This window comes from Podarcis pityusensis, assembly GCF_964106645.2.
Source record: "Podarcis pityusensis genome assembly, chromosome: 14".
Classification (NCBI taxonomy): Eukaryota; Metazoa; Chordata; class Lepidosauria; order Squamata; family Lacertidae; genus Podarcis; species Podarcis pityusensis.
The window spans coordinates 51,700,975-51,718,444 of NC_138039.1; the positions used below are offsets into that span (position 1 = coordinate 51,700,975).

At 44.9% G+C, this 17,470-nt stretch overlaps 1 protein-coding gene across 7 annotated transcripts in view; it reads right to left on the minus strand.

Moving 5' to 3' along the window:
* The window catches only part of TJP1 (tight junction protein 1), a 354,643-nt gene that overhangs the window by 278,221 nt on the left and 58,952 nt on the right, over positions 1-17,470 (minus strand). The window contains exon 1 of one of the 7 annotated variants that reach the window (XM_080980660.1): positions 4,362-4,597. The exons of 5 other annotated variants lie outside the window; for them this stretch is intronic. In XM_080980660.1, coding sequence (XP_080836786.1) covers positions 4,362-4,528 — 167 coding nt within the window. In that variant the 5' untranslated portion in view covers positions 4,529-4,597. Of the gene's footprint in view, positions 1-4,361; positions 4,598-17,470 lie in introns of those variants that run through there. One more of the 7 variants, XM_080980664.1, reaches the window with a different exon arrangement.

Sequence of the window (17,470 nt, forward strand, 5' to 3'; positions counted from 1 at the left end):
ACACCTCATCTGGTAGAGGGACATCTAGCAGAGCCTCTCCAACTGGCTGCAGAGGACAGGCAAGTTAGTGGGTTGTATCCCATGTTATTCCTACTCAGAGTACAGCCATTAGAATAATAAAACTGTAGAGTTGGAATGGACCCCAAGGGTCATCTAGTCCAACCCCCTGCAATGCAGGAATCTCAGCTAAAGCATCCATGACAGGTGGTCATCTGACCTCCACTTAAAAACCACCAAGGAAGGAAAGATCTATTAACAGATCTGACTAATTTAGGTTCTGCAATTTTAATGGGGCTACTCTGAGTAGAACTTAGTTGGCTACAACCCTACATAAACCCTACAAACCCTACATGCATAGGGTACCAATGTACGGGGTTTTTAACCCACTGAGCCTCTAAACCAACTTCCCCCAAACTGGTGCCCTCCAGGTGTTTTGGGCTTCCTCTCCCATCATCCCTGACTATGGGCCCTGTTAGCTTGGCTGGGCCGATGGCAGTCCAACATTTGGGGAGCACCAGCTTGGGAAAGGCTGCTCTATAATTTGAAGCAATACATGGAGTAAACCCTTAGGAACCCAGAGCCTGACACCAAGTCAGGCCCTTGGCCCACGTAGCTCAGAGTGGCCTCCACTGACAGGGAGCAACTCTGGGATTCCTTCCAGCCTTGCCTGGGCAGGCCTGACCATTGAGCTACAGTTCTTCCCTGTGGTGCCTCTAAATATTTAAACACCTAAGCTAATGTTATTGGAATTTGTACCAGGACGTATGGCAACTTCTATGGGGCTGGCAACTGTCAAAGTCAGTGTGGGGCAAGCCTCTACCCTTTCCTTTTGAATTTACACTGGTTGGCAGGTTGGCGCTGCATGACATCTAACGTGGCTGGAAGATCTTATCACAGTAGAATTTAGTCACTTAGTGGCCTCTCTGCTGGACTGGTGCCAAGCAGGGGAGTGATTGTGGTGATCGGGATGACTGTCCCTGAGAATCGATCTCAAGACCACCCCATTCATTTTCTTAATGACTCTAAATGGCTTCTGTACAGCCCACTGTTTTGACACTTGGAGCCCTAGAAATTGAATTAGCCCCTAGAAATTAAATTCTCCAACACTGTGTGATGATGAAACACGAGAAACAAACAAAAACAAGTAATGAAGCTGTGCTTTTAATGTTCCATAGGACAAGACCTTTTATTGTGGAAGAAATTAGAGTGGCAGATGTTCCATGAAGGAAGCAAACAGTCACCACTACCTTTGCATTTTTTCATTCAGTGGGATTCAGGTGGATTATCTCCCCCAGCAAAAGATAAGAGTATTTTAAACCGTTTTTATTAAATGGTCTATTTTGCTTGCAGTAACTGTATGTAACATATATCACAGACGTTACTGACCTGAGAGCAAACCAGAATACATAAAACCTGATTTTCATTCTTTTTTTCAAAGCATGATACTTGAATTCATAAAAGCTGAAATATCTAATTAAAAATCAGATTGACTCATTTTCTTTCACATGCAGTGCATTGTTTGTTTGTAAAAGGGTTGTGACCTGCACTTCCAATGTAACATAGCCAAATATATACTTTTCTTGTTACTAAGTAGGCAGAAAACATTTATTAGGTCAGTTTTTATTCATTTATTATTTTGTAATTTTCTCAACAGCACCTTCATCCAAACTATGGACTCCAGGATGGTGTACATGAAAATCACACATCATTCTAATACTAACAAAATATTTTTTAAAATAACAATAATAACAACATAATAAAATTTATTTAATCAAAGACCAGAATTTTTATGCTGATGAATTCTTACCCTTCGGCAAAAACACAGCTAATCTTTTTTTAAAGAACATCTGCTTACTTTTGGATTTTATGTTGTACTGTCATTCAGGTTAAGGATGCTCTTATAAAACATAGTCATGTAAAAGGATGTTAAAGCCACAAGGCAAACATAATGACAGAAAGAACTTAAGCATGTCCTGCAGCCTAACAACAAATTTGTCTATAAGTGTCCATTAGACTTCACACTCACAGCGCAACCTTGTTTTGATCCTTCATAACAATCATTGAGAAACTTATGTACAATACACTCATGCCTGATAGCTGGGAGCTGTAAATGATTTTTCCCCAACTTCTACAGCAAGGTTGTACAATGATCTGAGAGTACTTAGAAGAGAGCACACAAAACAGTATAAAAATAGAACCTATTTAATGCTCAGTTTTGTTCCTGACAAATAATGTTTTATCATTAGCATCTGTATACACCTCAATGACTCACATGCACTATCAGCAAAATGAAGAGAGATGATTCTGCTGAGAGTGAGCTAAATTATCATTTTATGTGTCCCAGACAAATGAGAACATGGCCATAGGAACCCCTGCAAACAACTGGTTTTTAAATAAAAGTTTCAACTCTTCTTTACTGTAACATAATAGGTTTGGCAATGATTTTTTAAGTTAAGTTATGGTAAGTTAAGTTGATATGCTATATGAAGTTCTTTAGAAAAGGCATACAAGGTGTTTGCAGATTCCTTAAATATTATGATATTTATATTGTGATCCTGAAACCAGCTAAATTGGTTCTAAGCAGGTAAAAAAAAGCTTGTAAAAAATATCTGCCAGAGGGAATAAAGGGCAAGCCATGGGACAGAATGAGCAACGTGCATTTCACATATAGTCAAGGCAGTATTCCTTACTCACTACGAGGCTTCAGATGAGCAGAGTAGTAACCACTGTATTCTCTTTCTCATGTCATATATTCTGCTAATCTATCTGAATGGAGAGAGAATCAATCATATCAAGTGCAGGAAACAGGAGCAGACTATTAGCTGGTGGTTCTAAGATGCTCCAGCTACCTTCTGTGCCATCAGCACTTTTCCCCTCTGACATTTTACACTCTCTCGCTGCAACCGAGGGTCAGGAGGAGAGCAAGTTACTGCTCAGATGTGGCTTTTTAAGCTTGTGTACATGACTGGACCTTCAAATATGTTAATACAATTTAAGCAATATGATGAATGCCTCTCTCTTGTTGGCCAGAGACAGGCAGGGCAAGAGAGAGAAAGATGCATCCATTATGTATCTACATTTCATTTTGCACATCAAAAAGAAAATCACATATACAAAAGATGAAGAATTGCATATGAGAAGTAAATGGATTTTGGTTCTGCCATTCCCCTCCCCCATGGAAACTTGTAGTGCTATATTGTTAAACCAAATAGTTGAGGCAATTCTGCTATGCTCTGTCCCCCCCCCCCCCCATGTCAGCCTATTCAGTTTGATTTTAGATTTTATTCTCCTTCAGGTTTTTCCTTCTAAAAACTACCCATGTCCTATTGCTTGAAATCAAACTGATCCTTCACAAGTCACCAGTTATTGCAATGCATCTTTGCACCCTACTCACCCACAGTACATAATCACAATATGACAGTCTACCCCCTCAACATGCCGTGTGCGCGTGTGCACAGAGAGGAGCTGAGCAAAAGCCACTGAAGGAAACAGAGAAACGCACACATGCACTATTTAATTCTGAATCAAGCAGCTAAGGTCAAATTCTCACAATGCATTACACACACACTCTCACACATCCCACCCCCTCCAGTAACTATCATAAGCACCAATTATTTGGCAAGGATAAAACACACTTTATTCATCTAGGGTTTTTTAAAAAATCAAAATGCTGTTACCAAGCAGATCAAAGACTATGTTCCATGTTCTGAAATCCATAAAGGCCCTCCCTTATCACTCCCCCTCCCCTGTATCTCTCTGGAAGAGCATCCATGATCTCAGATCAAATTTAACCAACATCCTCAGTTAAAAAAGAAATAGATTGGGAGCTTGATAGTGCAAAGCATGACACTTTTGAACTCTAAAACAGCTTCCAATTGGTTATGGCAACGAAGCCTCTCTTCCTCCACCCCCACCCCCACCCCGCACACACACACGGAGGGGCGAGGAAACTGGCCGGCTTTTGCGAAAAGAAAAGAAAAAAGAAAACTACTAAGCACAGCATCAAGGTCTGACTCTGCGGCGAAGGGGGCCTGTTTTGCCGCAAATAATTCATGGAAACCCCCCCTGGTGCGCTGGTGTCTTTCCAGCATCCAGATGACAGAGAGGGAGGATTTCACTGCAAAGAAACCGGGCGATTCTGCCGATTTGCCACGGTTCGCATTTTAATTAATGCAGCACTCCTGGCCCCGCGGAGCCGAGCTGCGTGGCCGTGGAAGAGCAGGTCAGCGGGAAGAGCTTCCTTCGCCCGGGTCGCGCGCGTGGGCGCGCAGCGCCTCTCCGGCCCCGAAGCCAAGCGGGGCAGGCGCCCCATCCCGGCCGGCGCAGCGCCCAGATCCCGCAGCGCGGCGCCCGCTACTCACCAGAGCTTCCTCTTTAAGGGCATGAGGCTGCCCCGGTTGGAGGCGGTCACCCCGATGGCCATCTGCAAGACAGTCAGGTATTTCTGATACTTCATTTTGCCGTCGCCCCCCCGGTCCCTGCTGCGTCCCCGCCGCCGCCACCGACAGAGTCTCTCCAGCCGCTGCATGCAATCATCAAATTTTTATTTCCAGGCATCTGCCGTCCCTGCGTCGCGCTTCTTCCCTCCTCCGCCTCCTCCTCCTGCTCCTGCCGCGCTCCCTCGCTCCCTCGCGCTCCCGCTCGCTCGCGCCGGGCAGCCCCCCCGCCCCCGCCTCCTCCTGCAGCTCCTCTCTCCTCCCCGCTCGCGCTCGCCTCTTTCTTTCTCCTCCTCCTGCTGCTGCCTCGCTCTTTCTTTCTTTCTCTCCCTCAGCTGACAGGAGCTCCTCTTTCTCCTCCTCCTCCTCCTCCTCGCCCCTTCACTCTTGCCCACCTTTGCGATCCCTGCTCCTGTTCCGCCCCCCTCCGGGTTCATTCACACTTGCGTACCTATCGCGTCATGATTAGCCCGATTGCACGTGGGAATGGGCCAACCCAGCTACAACACACACACACAAACTCAAAGAAAGGAAGAAAATATTGGTGTGGTCTCCAGTGCAACGCTTTTGGATCATTTAAGGGGCAGAAGTGCTGATTCACACACATAGGCACATAAATGCCTTCATAAGGTGGTTTGGTAATGGTTTTGCATGTGAACAGGCCATTGGAGTGCATCTCTCTCTCTCTCTCTCTCTCTCTCTCTCTCACACACACACACACACACACACACACACTCACGTGCAAGTACAAAGAGGGAGATGACATTAATATCTCCTCCAGTGTAATGCTTTGGAGCTTTTTGGGTGCCAGCAGTGGAAAGGCTGATTCACACATGCAATGCTTCATAATTGCACCACATACAGTTCAACCCTGAACACCATTTCGAAGAAGTAGGTCGGAGTTCAGAGAGGCTTGCTTGTTCGTGAATAAGTTTAAAGTTGCAAAATGAGGGATTATTTGCATTTGTGAACAGGCCACTTACATGGTCATCAATCCATTGTTGTGATTATTTGCACATGTGAATGGGCCCTCTCAGATTCACCACCATCAACACTAAACTTTTATATCACTGAATGTCAACACAATGCGTTGAGGCATTTCAGCAATAACATATTGAAGGGGCTCCTTACACATGTGCAGTGCAATCCTAGGCACGGTTATTCAGAAGTACAGTGGTACCTCGAGTTAAGATCTTAATTCGTTCTGGAGGTCTGTTCTTAATCTGAAACTGTTCTTAACCTGAAGCACCACTTTAGCTAATGGGGCCTCCTGCTGCTGCCGCGCCACCACTGCACGATTTCTGTTTTCATCCTGAAGCAAAGTTCTTAACCCGAGGTACTATTTCTGGGTTAGCGGAGTCTGTAACCTGAAGCATCTGTAACCTGACGCGTCTGTAACCCGAGGTATACTGTGTGGGTGTGTTTAAAGTATGGTTGTAGATGAATGAATCAGTGGCCCCTAACCCTGAGGGCTATGCTCCACCTCCATTACTGAATACCAGTCACTGGGAACTGCAGGAGGAGCGAGCGCTCTTGTCCTCAGGTCCTGCTTGCAGGTTTCCTATGGGCATCTAGGTGGACCCTGTGAGTACAGAACACTCCACTGGTCTTGTCCAGCAAGCTCTTCTTACATTCTTACATTTGTGTGTTGATGTGGGGAAAGCCCCTCTTAGAATCATGGAATCATAGAATGGTAGAATTGGAAAGGACTCCAAGGGTCATCTAGTCCAACCCCCCGCAATGCAGGAATCTCAGCTAAAGCATCCATGACAAATTACCATCCAATCTCTGTTTTAAAAACCTCCAAGGAAGGAGAGTCCACCCCCCTCCTGCGAGAGACTGTTCCACTGCAGAACAGCTCTAATCGTCAAAAAGTTTTTCTGAATGTTTAGTGAGAATCTCCTTTCTTGTAACTTGAAGCCATTGGTTCGAGTTCTCCCTTCCAGAGCAGGAGAAAACAAGCTTGTTCCCTCTTCCCTGTGACAGCCCTTGAGATATTTGCAGGTGGCTATCATATCTGCTCACAGTCTCCTCTTTTCCAGGCTAAACACACCCAGCTCCTTCAAGCTGTCCTCATAAGGCTTAGTTTGCAGACCCTTGATCATCTTGGTCTCCCTCCTCGGAATTCTGTGCCCAGAATTGGACACAGTATTCCAGGTGTGGTCTGACCAAGGCAGAAGAGAGTGGGACTGTGACTTCCCTTGATCTGGACACTAGACTTCTCTTGATACAGCCTAGAATAGCATTAGCTCCCCCCCGCCCCCCGCTGCATCACACTGCTTCAACTTGTGGTCCACCAAGACCCCTAGATCCTTTTCACATGTGCTGCTAGTAAGCCAGGTGTCCTCCATCCTATATTTTTGCAGCTGGTTCTTCCTGCCTAAGTGCAGAACCTTACATTTGTCCCTGTTGAAATTCATTTTGTTAGCTTGTGCCTAGTTCTCCAATCAGTTAAGGACATTTTGAATTGTTTCTGTTTCTGCGGCATTAGCTATCCCTTCCAGTTTGGTGTCATCTGCAAATTTGATGAGCATCTTCTCAATTCCTTCATCCAAGTTGTTTATAAAGACGTTGAACAACAACGGGTCCAGGACACAACCCTGTGGCACCCCACTTGCCACTTTTTTCCAGGATGATAAGGAACCATTTTTGGGTTTGGTCAGTCAACCAGCTACAAATCCACCTAAATCTACCTTGTTCATCCCACATTTTTCAGCTTCCTTGTGAGAATATCATGGGGGACTTTGTCAAAAGCCTTGCTGATCCATGAAGTTTGTAATTCCGTCAAAAAATAAATCAGATTGGTTTGGCATGACTTGTTTTTGAGAAACCCAGGCTGGGTCTTAGTAATCAGAGCATCCTTTTCTAAGTACCGTATTTTTTGCTCTATAAGACTCAATTTTCCCCTCCTAAAAAGTAAGGGGAAATGTGTGTGCGTCTTATGGAGTGAACACAGGCTGCACAGCTATCCCAGAAGCCAGAACAGCAAGAGGGATTGCTGCTTTCACTGCGCAGCGATTCCTCTTGCTGTTCTGGCTTCTAAGATTCAGAATAATTTTTTTCTTGTTTTCCTCCTCCAAAAACTAGGTGCGTCTTGTGGTCTGGTGCGTCTTATAGAGCGAAAAATACGGTACTCACAGAACGACTGTTGAATTATCTGTTCTAGGACCTTTGCTGGTATCGATGTCAAGCTCACCGGTCTGTAGTTACCTGGGTCTTCTTTTTCCCCCTTTTTGAAGATGGAGACAACATTTCCCTGCCTCCAGTCTGTAGGGACCTCACCTGTTTCTTCCCAGGTAATTAAGGCTGTGGTCTTAGTGGTTCTTTGTACACGTGAATGAGCAGATACAGGTAAACCACTACACAGAGAGAGGGAGAGAGCACACACACTTTTGTATCGGCTCCCATCACCTCCAACACAACTGGGGACTTGTTCAGACATTTTAGCTGCAGATCACTAATACATGCTCATTGTTCAATTAGAGCATCACCAATGGATGACAAGCATGCTTGAATGGGCCACTGTTGCAGATGCAGACCCTGGTGGAATTTTCCTATCGTGTCCAATGCTATTTAACAGAATCTAGTTACACAGCTGCCAGTCAAAGAGTGTGCAATAAGCAGGTGAAAGTCATATACAGTGGTACCTCGGGTTAAGTACTTAATTCGTTCCGGAGGTCCGTTCTTAACCTGAAACTGTTCTTAACCTGAAGCACCACTTTAGCTAATGGGGCCTCCTGCTGCTGCCGCGCCACCACTGCACAATTTCTGTTCTCATCCTGAAGCAAAGTTCTTAACCCGAGGTACTATTTCTGGGTTAGCGGAGTCTGTAACCTGAAGCGTCTGTAACCTGACGTGTCTGTAACCCAAGGTACCACTGTATGTGGGAACCATCTCAGAGCCTGGAGCAAGTTATGTGAGACTATCATGAGACCTCAAGGACAATATCCTAATATTTATAAATAAAACAAATCTTTTTAAAAATGTTACTAGCCTGCAACACCAATAATAATAACCCCAACAGGAATGTGCCTGAAACAACCAACATTTGTATTACTTATGTATGTTTATTTTTTGTTTGCATTCAGTTTTGTTGTTTTTCTTTTTCTCTGTTTCTTTTTTCTTTCTGTCTTTTGTTATTGTGTGTTAGTGAACTGTATGATCTTGTTTAAATAAACAAAAATATTCTATAAAAAATAGGAGAAGGGATTCTAAGGGGTTCTGTGCTCAAATTACAGGGAAACTGAGGAGGAGGCAGCAAGATTTTGTTAAGAGTCCAGAGGTGAGGTTTATGGGTTTTACTAAAGGTTCCTATATCTATATACATATCTATACACATCCAAACACACATGTACTCATACACATCAACTCATGAAGGGTTCTTCAAACACCCCAACCCCTAATTCAAGAATGGTTCCTGTTCAGAGAAACTCCCTTTTAAAAATATATTCTTGTCCTCTTTTTTCCCTCCATAACTCAAACTGGTCTCCTGCATTGCTTTTGCATTTGTAGCATCTCCCTCTGCCCTCCAAAACCAATTGCTGACATTGGCTGTGTACACACCATATATTTAAAGCACATTTAAGACACACAACTCCCAAAGAATCATGGGAACTGTAATTTAGCCCCACAGAGCTACAATTCCTAACACCCTCCATAAACTACAGTTCCCAATATTCCATGGGGGTGCTCTAAATCTATGGTGTGTACACAGGACCCTCCCCCCCAAACATACAGAGTACAATCCTATGCATGTTTAGTCAGATTAAAATCACAGATCACCTTCTTGCTTCTGAAAATGTTTTCTTAATTGTCTGCATAAGCCTAGGGTTGCCATCCATCCCTAAAAAAACATGATTGTCCTTTTTTGGATAAAAGTTTGGACTTCAAACAGGATGCCTTTTTTCATGTATTCGAGTTCCTCCTGCTGCTGCTGCTTTTCAAAACTGTGTGGGCAGAGGGTGGGTCTGGTGGAGGAGGACAGCAAGAGCCTGAGAGGGTGTGTGGGTGTGTGGGTGTGTGACTCAGGTTCAATCTTCATTCGGCCATGAAAGTCTTAATGAATAACCTTAGGCCAGTCGCTATAGCTCTCAGCCTAACCATTTTCATAGGGTTGTTGTATGGATAAAGTGTGGGAGAGGACCACATACTTTAAGGTCCTTAGAGAAAAGGGGGTATAAAAATGCAATAATACAGTCTAACATACCCCCCCACACATCTGTACATGGATAGCAGGAGCTCTAGGCATAAATTTAGGACTAGCCCAAGATACATTGCTGCCCGAGGCGGAATATCAAAGAGTGTCCCGCTCCCCAAGTCAAAGTATATAACACCCAAGACTGGCCAAGTGATTTTTGTCACCTGAAACTGAGGCCACATTCACAACATACACTTAAAGCACTATGATATCACTTTAAACAGCCTAGGCTTCCCACAAATAGGTCTGGGAATAATAGTGTGTTAAGGGAGCTGAGAGTTCCTAGGAGACCCCCCCCCCCATTCCACTTCCAGAGCCACAGTAACCAGAGTTCCCTGGGAAGAGGGATTGATCATTCTGTACAGCATGAGACTCTTGGTCTCAGGACTGTGGTTCCAGCCCCATGTTGGGCGAAAGATTCCTGCATTGCAGGGGGCTGGACTAGATTTCCCCAGGGTCCCTTCCAACTCTATCATTCTATGATCTATGATTCTGCAACCTGTAGCTCTGGGAGGGGAATGGGAATCTCCAGACCCCTCTCAGCACCCTTAACAAACTATAGCTCCCAGGATTCTTTGGAGGAAGCCATGACTGTATGAAGTGGCACCACAGGGCGTTTCATGTATCGTGTGAATGTGGCCAGAAAATCTCACCCTGGAGTAGAACATAGTAAAAATAACCCGCTGCTTGCTGCTCTTCCATTAAGCCCCAAATTGGCTGCCTTGTGCAGCTGCCTGACTCTGCCTTAGGCCAGCCGTGTTTTCATGCAGGCATTTAACTCTTACCTTCAACTCACTGCCCATCCACACAACCCACACACACTGTTCAGAAACAAAGCTCTCCTCTCACTGCCCCCCCCCCCGTGGTCACATAAAGGCTACCCAAGGGCTGCTTGTTTTCTACACACACCTTTCCCCACAGATCTCAGCATGACCTTGGTCTGAACCTTACACACGCAGGTCCTTTCAGGAGAGTCCCTTCCAGCAGCTTTCTCCTATGTGCCCAGGATTTCTCTCTCCTCTGCTCTCTAAAGCACGCAGGCACACAGAGACACACACGGCTCTGACATTGCTTCCCTAGGAGCTGGTCCTCCATGTGTCCTCTTCTTGCCCTGCGCCTGCCTGGAGCTCCTCCAGCTCTGCTCCCCACCCCCACCCCAGCCACCCTCCCTCTAACTTTCCAAGTCCCCACTACCCTTACAGCTGCTGCCCCCCCCCCCGTTACCTGGGACCTGTTCTCCTTTGCCCCCACTCAGCAGGGGGCTGCTGGGCTCTTCCCTTGGCCCCGTCCCATGAGGCTGGGGCTCTCCTGCTGCTGCTGCTGCTGCTGCTAGCGAAGAGCCATGCTGCAGCTCTGTCCCACAGCCGTGCCAGGAACCAGAGGGAGCAGCTACCTTTGCCACTGCCATCCTTTGAGGCCTGGCGCTGCCCTCTCCCCTCTGGGTCTCTGTCCTCAGCACTCCAAATCTCATTAGCGCTGAGAATAGTCCCATATTATTGTAATCCTTCCACTGCCACTACAATCACCTGTGCTTTGCAGCTATAACCTGAATGTGGAACCAAACAACACTTCGGCGTATGTAGCTCTCCCAGCTACGTGAACGGGTCTCTGCCATGGGGGGCTACTTTTAAAATTCATTTGCTGTTGTCGTCATTATACATTGCCTTGAGACATATGTGTGGGAGGCATTTCATAAATAACAAACCATAATCATCCATCTGTCAATCTATTCCTTTTATTATGGTTAGTGACCAGTACTCAAAGCAAGGAGCTGTGTGGAAGTGTATAAAATGTTACTGAACAAAGCAAAACAGAGAACCATAGTGATATAGTTAATGAATATTGGACTGTAGAACGCCAGCCACAGCAAGCAAAATTGTAAGTTTGCTACCATTAGTTCCCAGCGAGTTTTACATGTGGAACCTCAGTATTTAGCCACCCTTGAAGAGGTGGGTGCATTCTGATCTGAGTGAAAAGGCTTCTTCTTTTCTGAAGATTCACTGCTTCAGAAAAAAAAGGTTAAAACTAGCCCATGAAAGCTTCCCTTTTAAGCTGCAAAGGGATGCACTCTGCTGAACTCACAAATGTGAAGAAGGAAGGCTAATATCTAATAAATATCTCCTCTCCTAGCATCTATACACATACCTAGTGAGTGTGTCAGCCACCTCCTGGGATTGTTCTGGCTATGGATTTTCTGCATTGAGCAGGGCGTTAGGCTATATGGTCTCCCAAAACTCCACCAACTACAGTATATGATTCAATGTGTTCAGTTATTTTCTGTCCACACCAAGCTCTTGGTGTGTGGCTGCTGTCACATGATAACAGCTCCTAGGAGCCACAGGGGAGAGCTGAGTGCAGGGAAGGAACCAAAGGTAGCAAACTACCCAAGAAGGAGCAGGACGTGTCCCCCACCAGACGTGTCCCCCACGCTTCCCCTAACACTCCATACACCCCAGGAAAGGCTTCAATGGGCTGGCTAAACCAGGGGAGGGGAGCTGATGGGTCTCAAACCCTCAGTGAGTTAGGGTGAAGACAGGCTCCAGCAGTTTGAGTCGACAAGACCAAGATGAATTTTAACAGGGAGAAATGTAAAGTATTGCACTTGGGCAAAAAAAATGAGAGGCACAAATACAAGATGGGTGACACCTGGCTTGAGAGCAGTACATGTGAAAAGGATCTAGGAGTCTTGGTTGACCACAAACTTGACATGAGCCAACAGTGTGACGCGGCAGCTAAAAAAGCCAATGCAATTCTGGGCTGCATCAATAGGAGTATAGCATCTAGATCAAGGGAAGTAATAGTGCCACTGTATTCTGCTCTGGTCAGACCTCACCTGGAGTACTGTGTCCAGTTCTGGGCACCACAGTTCAAGGAGGACACTGACAAACTGGAACATGTCCAGAGGAGGGCAACCAAAATGGTCAAAGGCCTGGAAACGATGCCTTATGAGGAACGGCTAAGGGAGCTGGGCATGTTTAGCCTGGAGAAGAGGAGGTTAAGGGGTGATATGATAGCCATGTTCAAATAGATAAAAGGATGTCACATAGAGGAGGGAGAAAGGTTGTTTTCTGCTGCTCCAGAGAAGCGGACACGGAGCAATGGATCCAAACTACAAGAAAGAAGATTCCACCTAAACATTAGGAAGAACTTCCTGACAGTAAGAGCTGTTTGACAGTGGAATTTGCTGCCAAGGAGTGTGGTGGAGTCTCCTTCTTTGGAGGTCTTTAAGCAGAGGCTTGACAACCATATGTCAGGAGTGCTCTGATGGTGTTTCCTGCTTGGCAGGGGGTTGGACTCGATGGCCCTTGTGGTCTCTTCCAACTCTATGATTCTATGATTCTATGATTCCCTAAGATGTTTGGATGGTGTCTTGTACACCTCCTTTTGGTCCCTAAGATGTTTGGATGTGCCTTGTACACCTCCTTCCAGCAACTTCTGCAGCCAAGCTGGTGCCCAACGTCTTGCTCTGCTTTCCTTTGGACCACATCAGTGAGGCCAAGAGGAGGCCAAGAGGTCCTGTCATTTGGGCAGCCCAGGACCTCCATATATGCTGCCCTGGCTTGCGCCCCAGGGAGATCACTTTGGTGCTACAAAGCAGTGATTCAGCTTCACCCCTGGAGGCACACTCCATTGTCTCTTCAGACTGACGGATACCAACAACAATATTGTTTGTATCAGCAATATTGCATACTGAATTCTAATGGAAAGGTGATTCACACCCCATGATGGCATATACTAATTCAGGGGGAGAGTGCCATTGCTTATACAAATGAAAGGACACAAGGCAACACAACACAACAACACAACACAACACAACACAACACAACACAACACACACACATACAGAGAGAGGGGGGGTATTGGCAAGGTTTGCAGGAGTGCAAGAAGAAAACAAAAAGGTTTGGAGTGGGAATCCCTCAAAAACTACCCCATGAGAACTGGGTGTGCTCAGTGGTCATGGAATGGCAAGAGATGGAAAACTGAAGGGAGGGAGAATGGAAGGAATCTTCCACATAGCAACATTTTGTTGTAGATTTTACTAGTTTTCTATAATACCTAGAGTGTGGTTTTTGATGCCATTTGAACACAGAGAAAAAAGAACCACTTCCAAATCCTATTTGCAGGTCACTGATAGGTCAGATTCTGGTTTTGCATGCTTGATTCATCTTGAAAAACCTTGTAAATTGTAAGGAAAAGCACTTCCATTAAAAACAGTAGACTGTTAAGAGTCCCACAGTTAATCAGATTAAAGTGACAATGAACATTAATGTAATAGGATTTGTTATAATCAGGAGCAAGAGAGGAATTGCCTTAATATTAGCAAAAGATGGCTGAGGGTATGATCTCTTGGAAACTCCTAGGGAGGAACAAGAGATGAACAAGAGCCATGCTGTTCTTACTACATGAAGCACAAACTATTTTTTTAAAAAACATTTGGCGCATTTATTTATTTATTATTTTTGGATCAGTGGACACATTTGAAATTTTGAGAAAGCGTCTTGGGAGCCTTTAGCAAGACTGCTCCCATAGGCCATAGCACAAAACCAAAAAATGGTTGCCACACCTAATAGAAGAAAAAGAGGCAATGCCACAGAATGGACTGGTTTTGCCCCCCTCCCCTGCCCCACCATCAATGTGGGGAGAAGCATCAACATCAGCCACCACCTACTCACAGAAGGAAGTTCTTCCCTGCCCCTATTTTTCAGGGACAGTCCCAGATTAACAGAAGCCATCCTGTTTTCTGATTTGATCCCAGAATGTCCCACTTTTCCTTAGGACAACCCTATTTTCATCAGGGAAATGTTGGAGGGTATGGAGTTATGCGACCCCTGAGGGCAGCCCTCTATAGGGAAGTTTTTAAATGTTTAATATTTTATTATGTTCTTATATATTGTATGTTGGAAGCCACCCAGAGTGGCTGGGGCAACCTAGTGAGTTGGGCAGGGTATATTATTATTATTATTATTATTATTATTATTATTTAGGACATTTCAATTTTCAGTGGAGAAATGTTGGAGGGTATGCCTTCTCTCAGCAACATTTTACACAGACTGAGAAAACTCAGCAGACCACGTACCTGACAATGGCACAGGATTGGCTTACAGTGGACAGGTGGATTCTGGCCTGATGTGTCCATATTCCCTGGGGGTGCAAAGAACTGGTGCCTGACATTGTAGACTGCATGACACACAGCACAATCACATGATCTGAGTATGAATAAATGAGAAATATTATCCCATTAGTGGTTGTTTTGATTGGTTTTATTGATGACCTACCCATCTGTTTTGGTTTTTTGCATTTTACTTGGTATGTTATTGTTGGACACCTTGAGCAATATTTGGTGGAATGGCTGGGTACAAATTTAATTAATTGGTCAATCAATTAAAAATGCAAATCAAAAATTACAAGAGATATGTGAAGTATTTGCTGGTGCTCAATGAACCTTGCAAGGTTCTCAAAATGTTTTTTTCTCCTTGAACAGAATTTAACTTCACTTTTTAACTTTTCTATTCTTTTTTCTCTTCTAATCCACACTACATACACTTAACACCTTTATACTCTTTCTGTCTCTCTGAATCTCATTAGCAAACTTTATTCTAGTAATCAGATTTTTAAAACTTTTGATCCCTGTTGGCATTTATTGGGGGCAGGGGGAAAATCCAAACAATTATTTTCTACATTTTAATTTGGATGCTGTGTATATGTGTGTGAGAGTTGTGTGGGGTTTTATGAAGGAGACCTTGAAGTTTTCCATTAGCTCTTCACATTCTTGCCATTAAAGACAACATTTCTGTCTCCAGCCTTTCAGAACTTGGCTGCAATCCAGTGTATGGTTATGCATGTTTATTTCCTAGTGAAATCACTGGAACTTATGTGCATTCAGTTGTGTAGCGGATTGTAGCCTTTTGGATGCAACCACAGTGAGCCCGCTGAGGAGCAGAGGGCAGAGACAGCACAGGGAATCATGCTTTGCTTATTTACAAGCCCAAAGCAGGTCAATTCTCCAGCATTTCCCATTTAAAAGGTAGCAAGGCAAAGAGACCTGTTCTGTCGTACACTGTCAGCCAAAGCAGCCTATACTGGGCTAAAGCAGGGAATGAGAACCGCACACACACACCAAGCCAAATGCCATGTGGGGGGAGTAGTGGGGGGTCTGCATACTGGCAGTGGTCAGAGCTAAAACATCCCATTCACAGACATGCGCACACACATCAGAAATACCACAACACAGTGGCATAGCACAGGTTGCAGGCGCCCAAGGCAGGGCAAGTGCTTGTGCCCTCCCAGTAGACTAGGCAGCTGGTATGGAGGCGCGCAATGGGGGAGCACACATGAAGGGTGAACAGAGCCTGCCTCCCACAGGCTCCTCCCCCACTGCCTCCATCCACCTGCCAAGACAGTAGAAGCAAAACCCCTTTATTGATCTATTGCCTGGAAGTGACTTTTACAAAGAAGCAGAGCATTAGAATCTGGGAGCAGCTAGTTTTTGAAAATATGATTCAATTTTCTTTAAAAGCAGAGGGGGACAGATAAAGAAGAGATCCTTTTCCCAGAGGAGTCTGTGAATTATGAATGTGGATATAGTTTATAGGGGAACAGCAAAGAGAACTTAGAACTGAGCATGGATTTTTATGGCGGGGAGCAAATGCAGAGATGTCAAAATGGAGGATGAAAACAAAAATGTAGCCATAGCCAGCTGCTGCCAACTTGATTGCAGGTTTATCAGACTGGCAGCCAGGAAAGGAAGCAAGCAAACTGATTTATTCACCTATTGTTATTAGTTAATGCAACAGCCTACAATTTCTCTACAGCAGCAAATGTCTCTGTGCCAATCTTTTTTAAAAAAATAATAATCTGCAGCACTGGCATTCAAAAATGTTTTCAGTATTTGTGGCAGAAATAGTTTGGGCTTCAGAAACCACCTTCTTATGATCACATGTGATCTTGGTCAACAGACAGCAGTGCTTGATGACAGGGGTGCCAACTTGAATAAAATATTTGGGGGGCAAGTATGCCCCAGCCCTCATAACTGATCACATGATACAGCACACAGATATCATCTGAATGCCCGTAAACTTGGGGGCAGCCCCCTCAAATATTTCACTGGCAGGGCCAAAGGGACCTTGGCCCCTAGAAGTTAGCTCAAATGCTTGATGATAGCTTTTGGGGTGCTTGACCAGTCGTCCTCACCAGAATTTCTGCCTGGATTGTGGCAGTGAACTTTTTAACCAAGGGTGATCATGAACTGCCAGCTTATCTGCTGGGTCCAGCCCCCAAACCTGTTTAAATGACCTGCCAAGGACCTTCCGAGATTTTGCCACCACCAGCAGAATGATCTGCAGTAGGAATTACACAAGGCAGAGAGGTTGAAATCCTCCCACCCAGTCCAGTGCCAGGAGGGCAGAAGCTGTGGAAATGTATCTCCTTGGTTTTCCTTCTGGTCGGGAGGGGAGAGATCTTCCAGAAAAATGAGACTCCCAGACCAGTTAGGAAGGGTGTGGTTGACCCCCTGGCTCTGCTGTACTATTTGAAGTACCTCAGGAGTGGGCTTGTCAAAAGTATTAAGCTGTGACACCTATGTAAGAACTAAATTAAGGAACAGAAGTGAAATAACTTGAAATAAACTAAGCTAGTCTAGAAACTTGTAACATCTAACTGAAGAAGAGTAATAACTGAACATAAGCAACTGAGGTTTAAAAAAAGCTGTGTGTTTACTACTTCGTTTAGAGGCCTGTAAGAAAAGGTAAAGGGACCCCTGACCATTAAGTCCAGTCATGGACAACTCTGGGGTTGCGGTGCTCATCTCGCTTTACTGGCCAAGGGAGCTGCCGTTGGT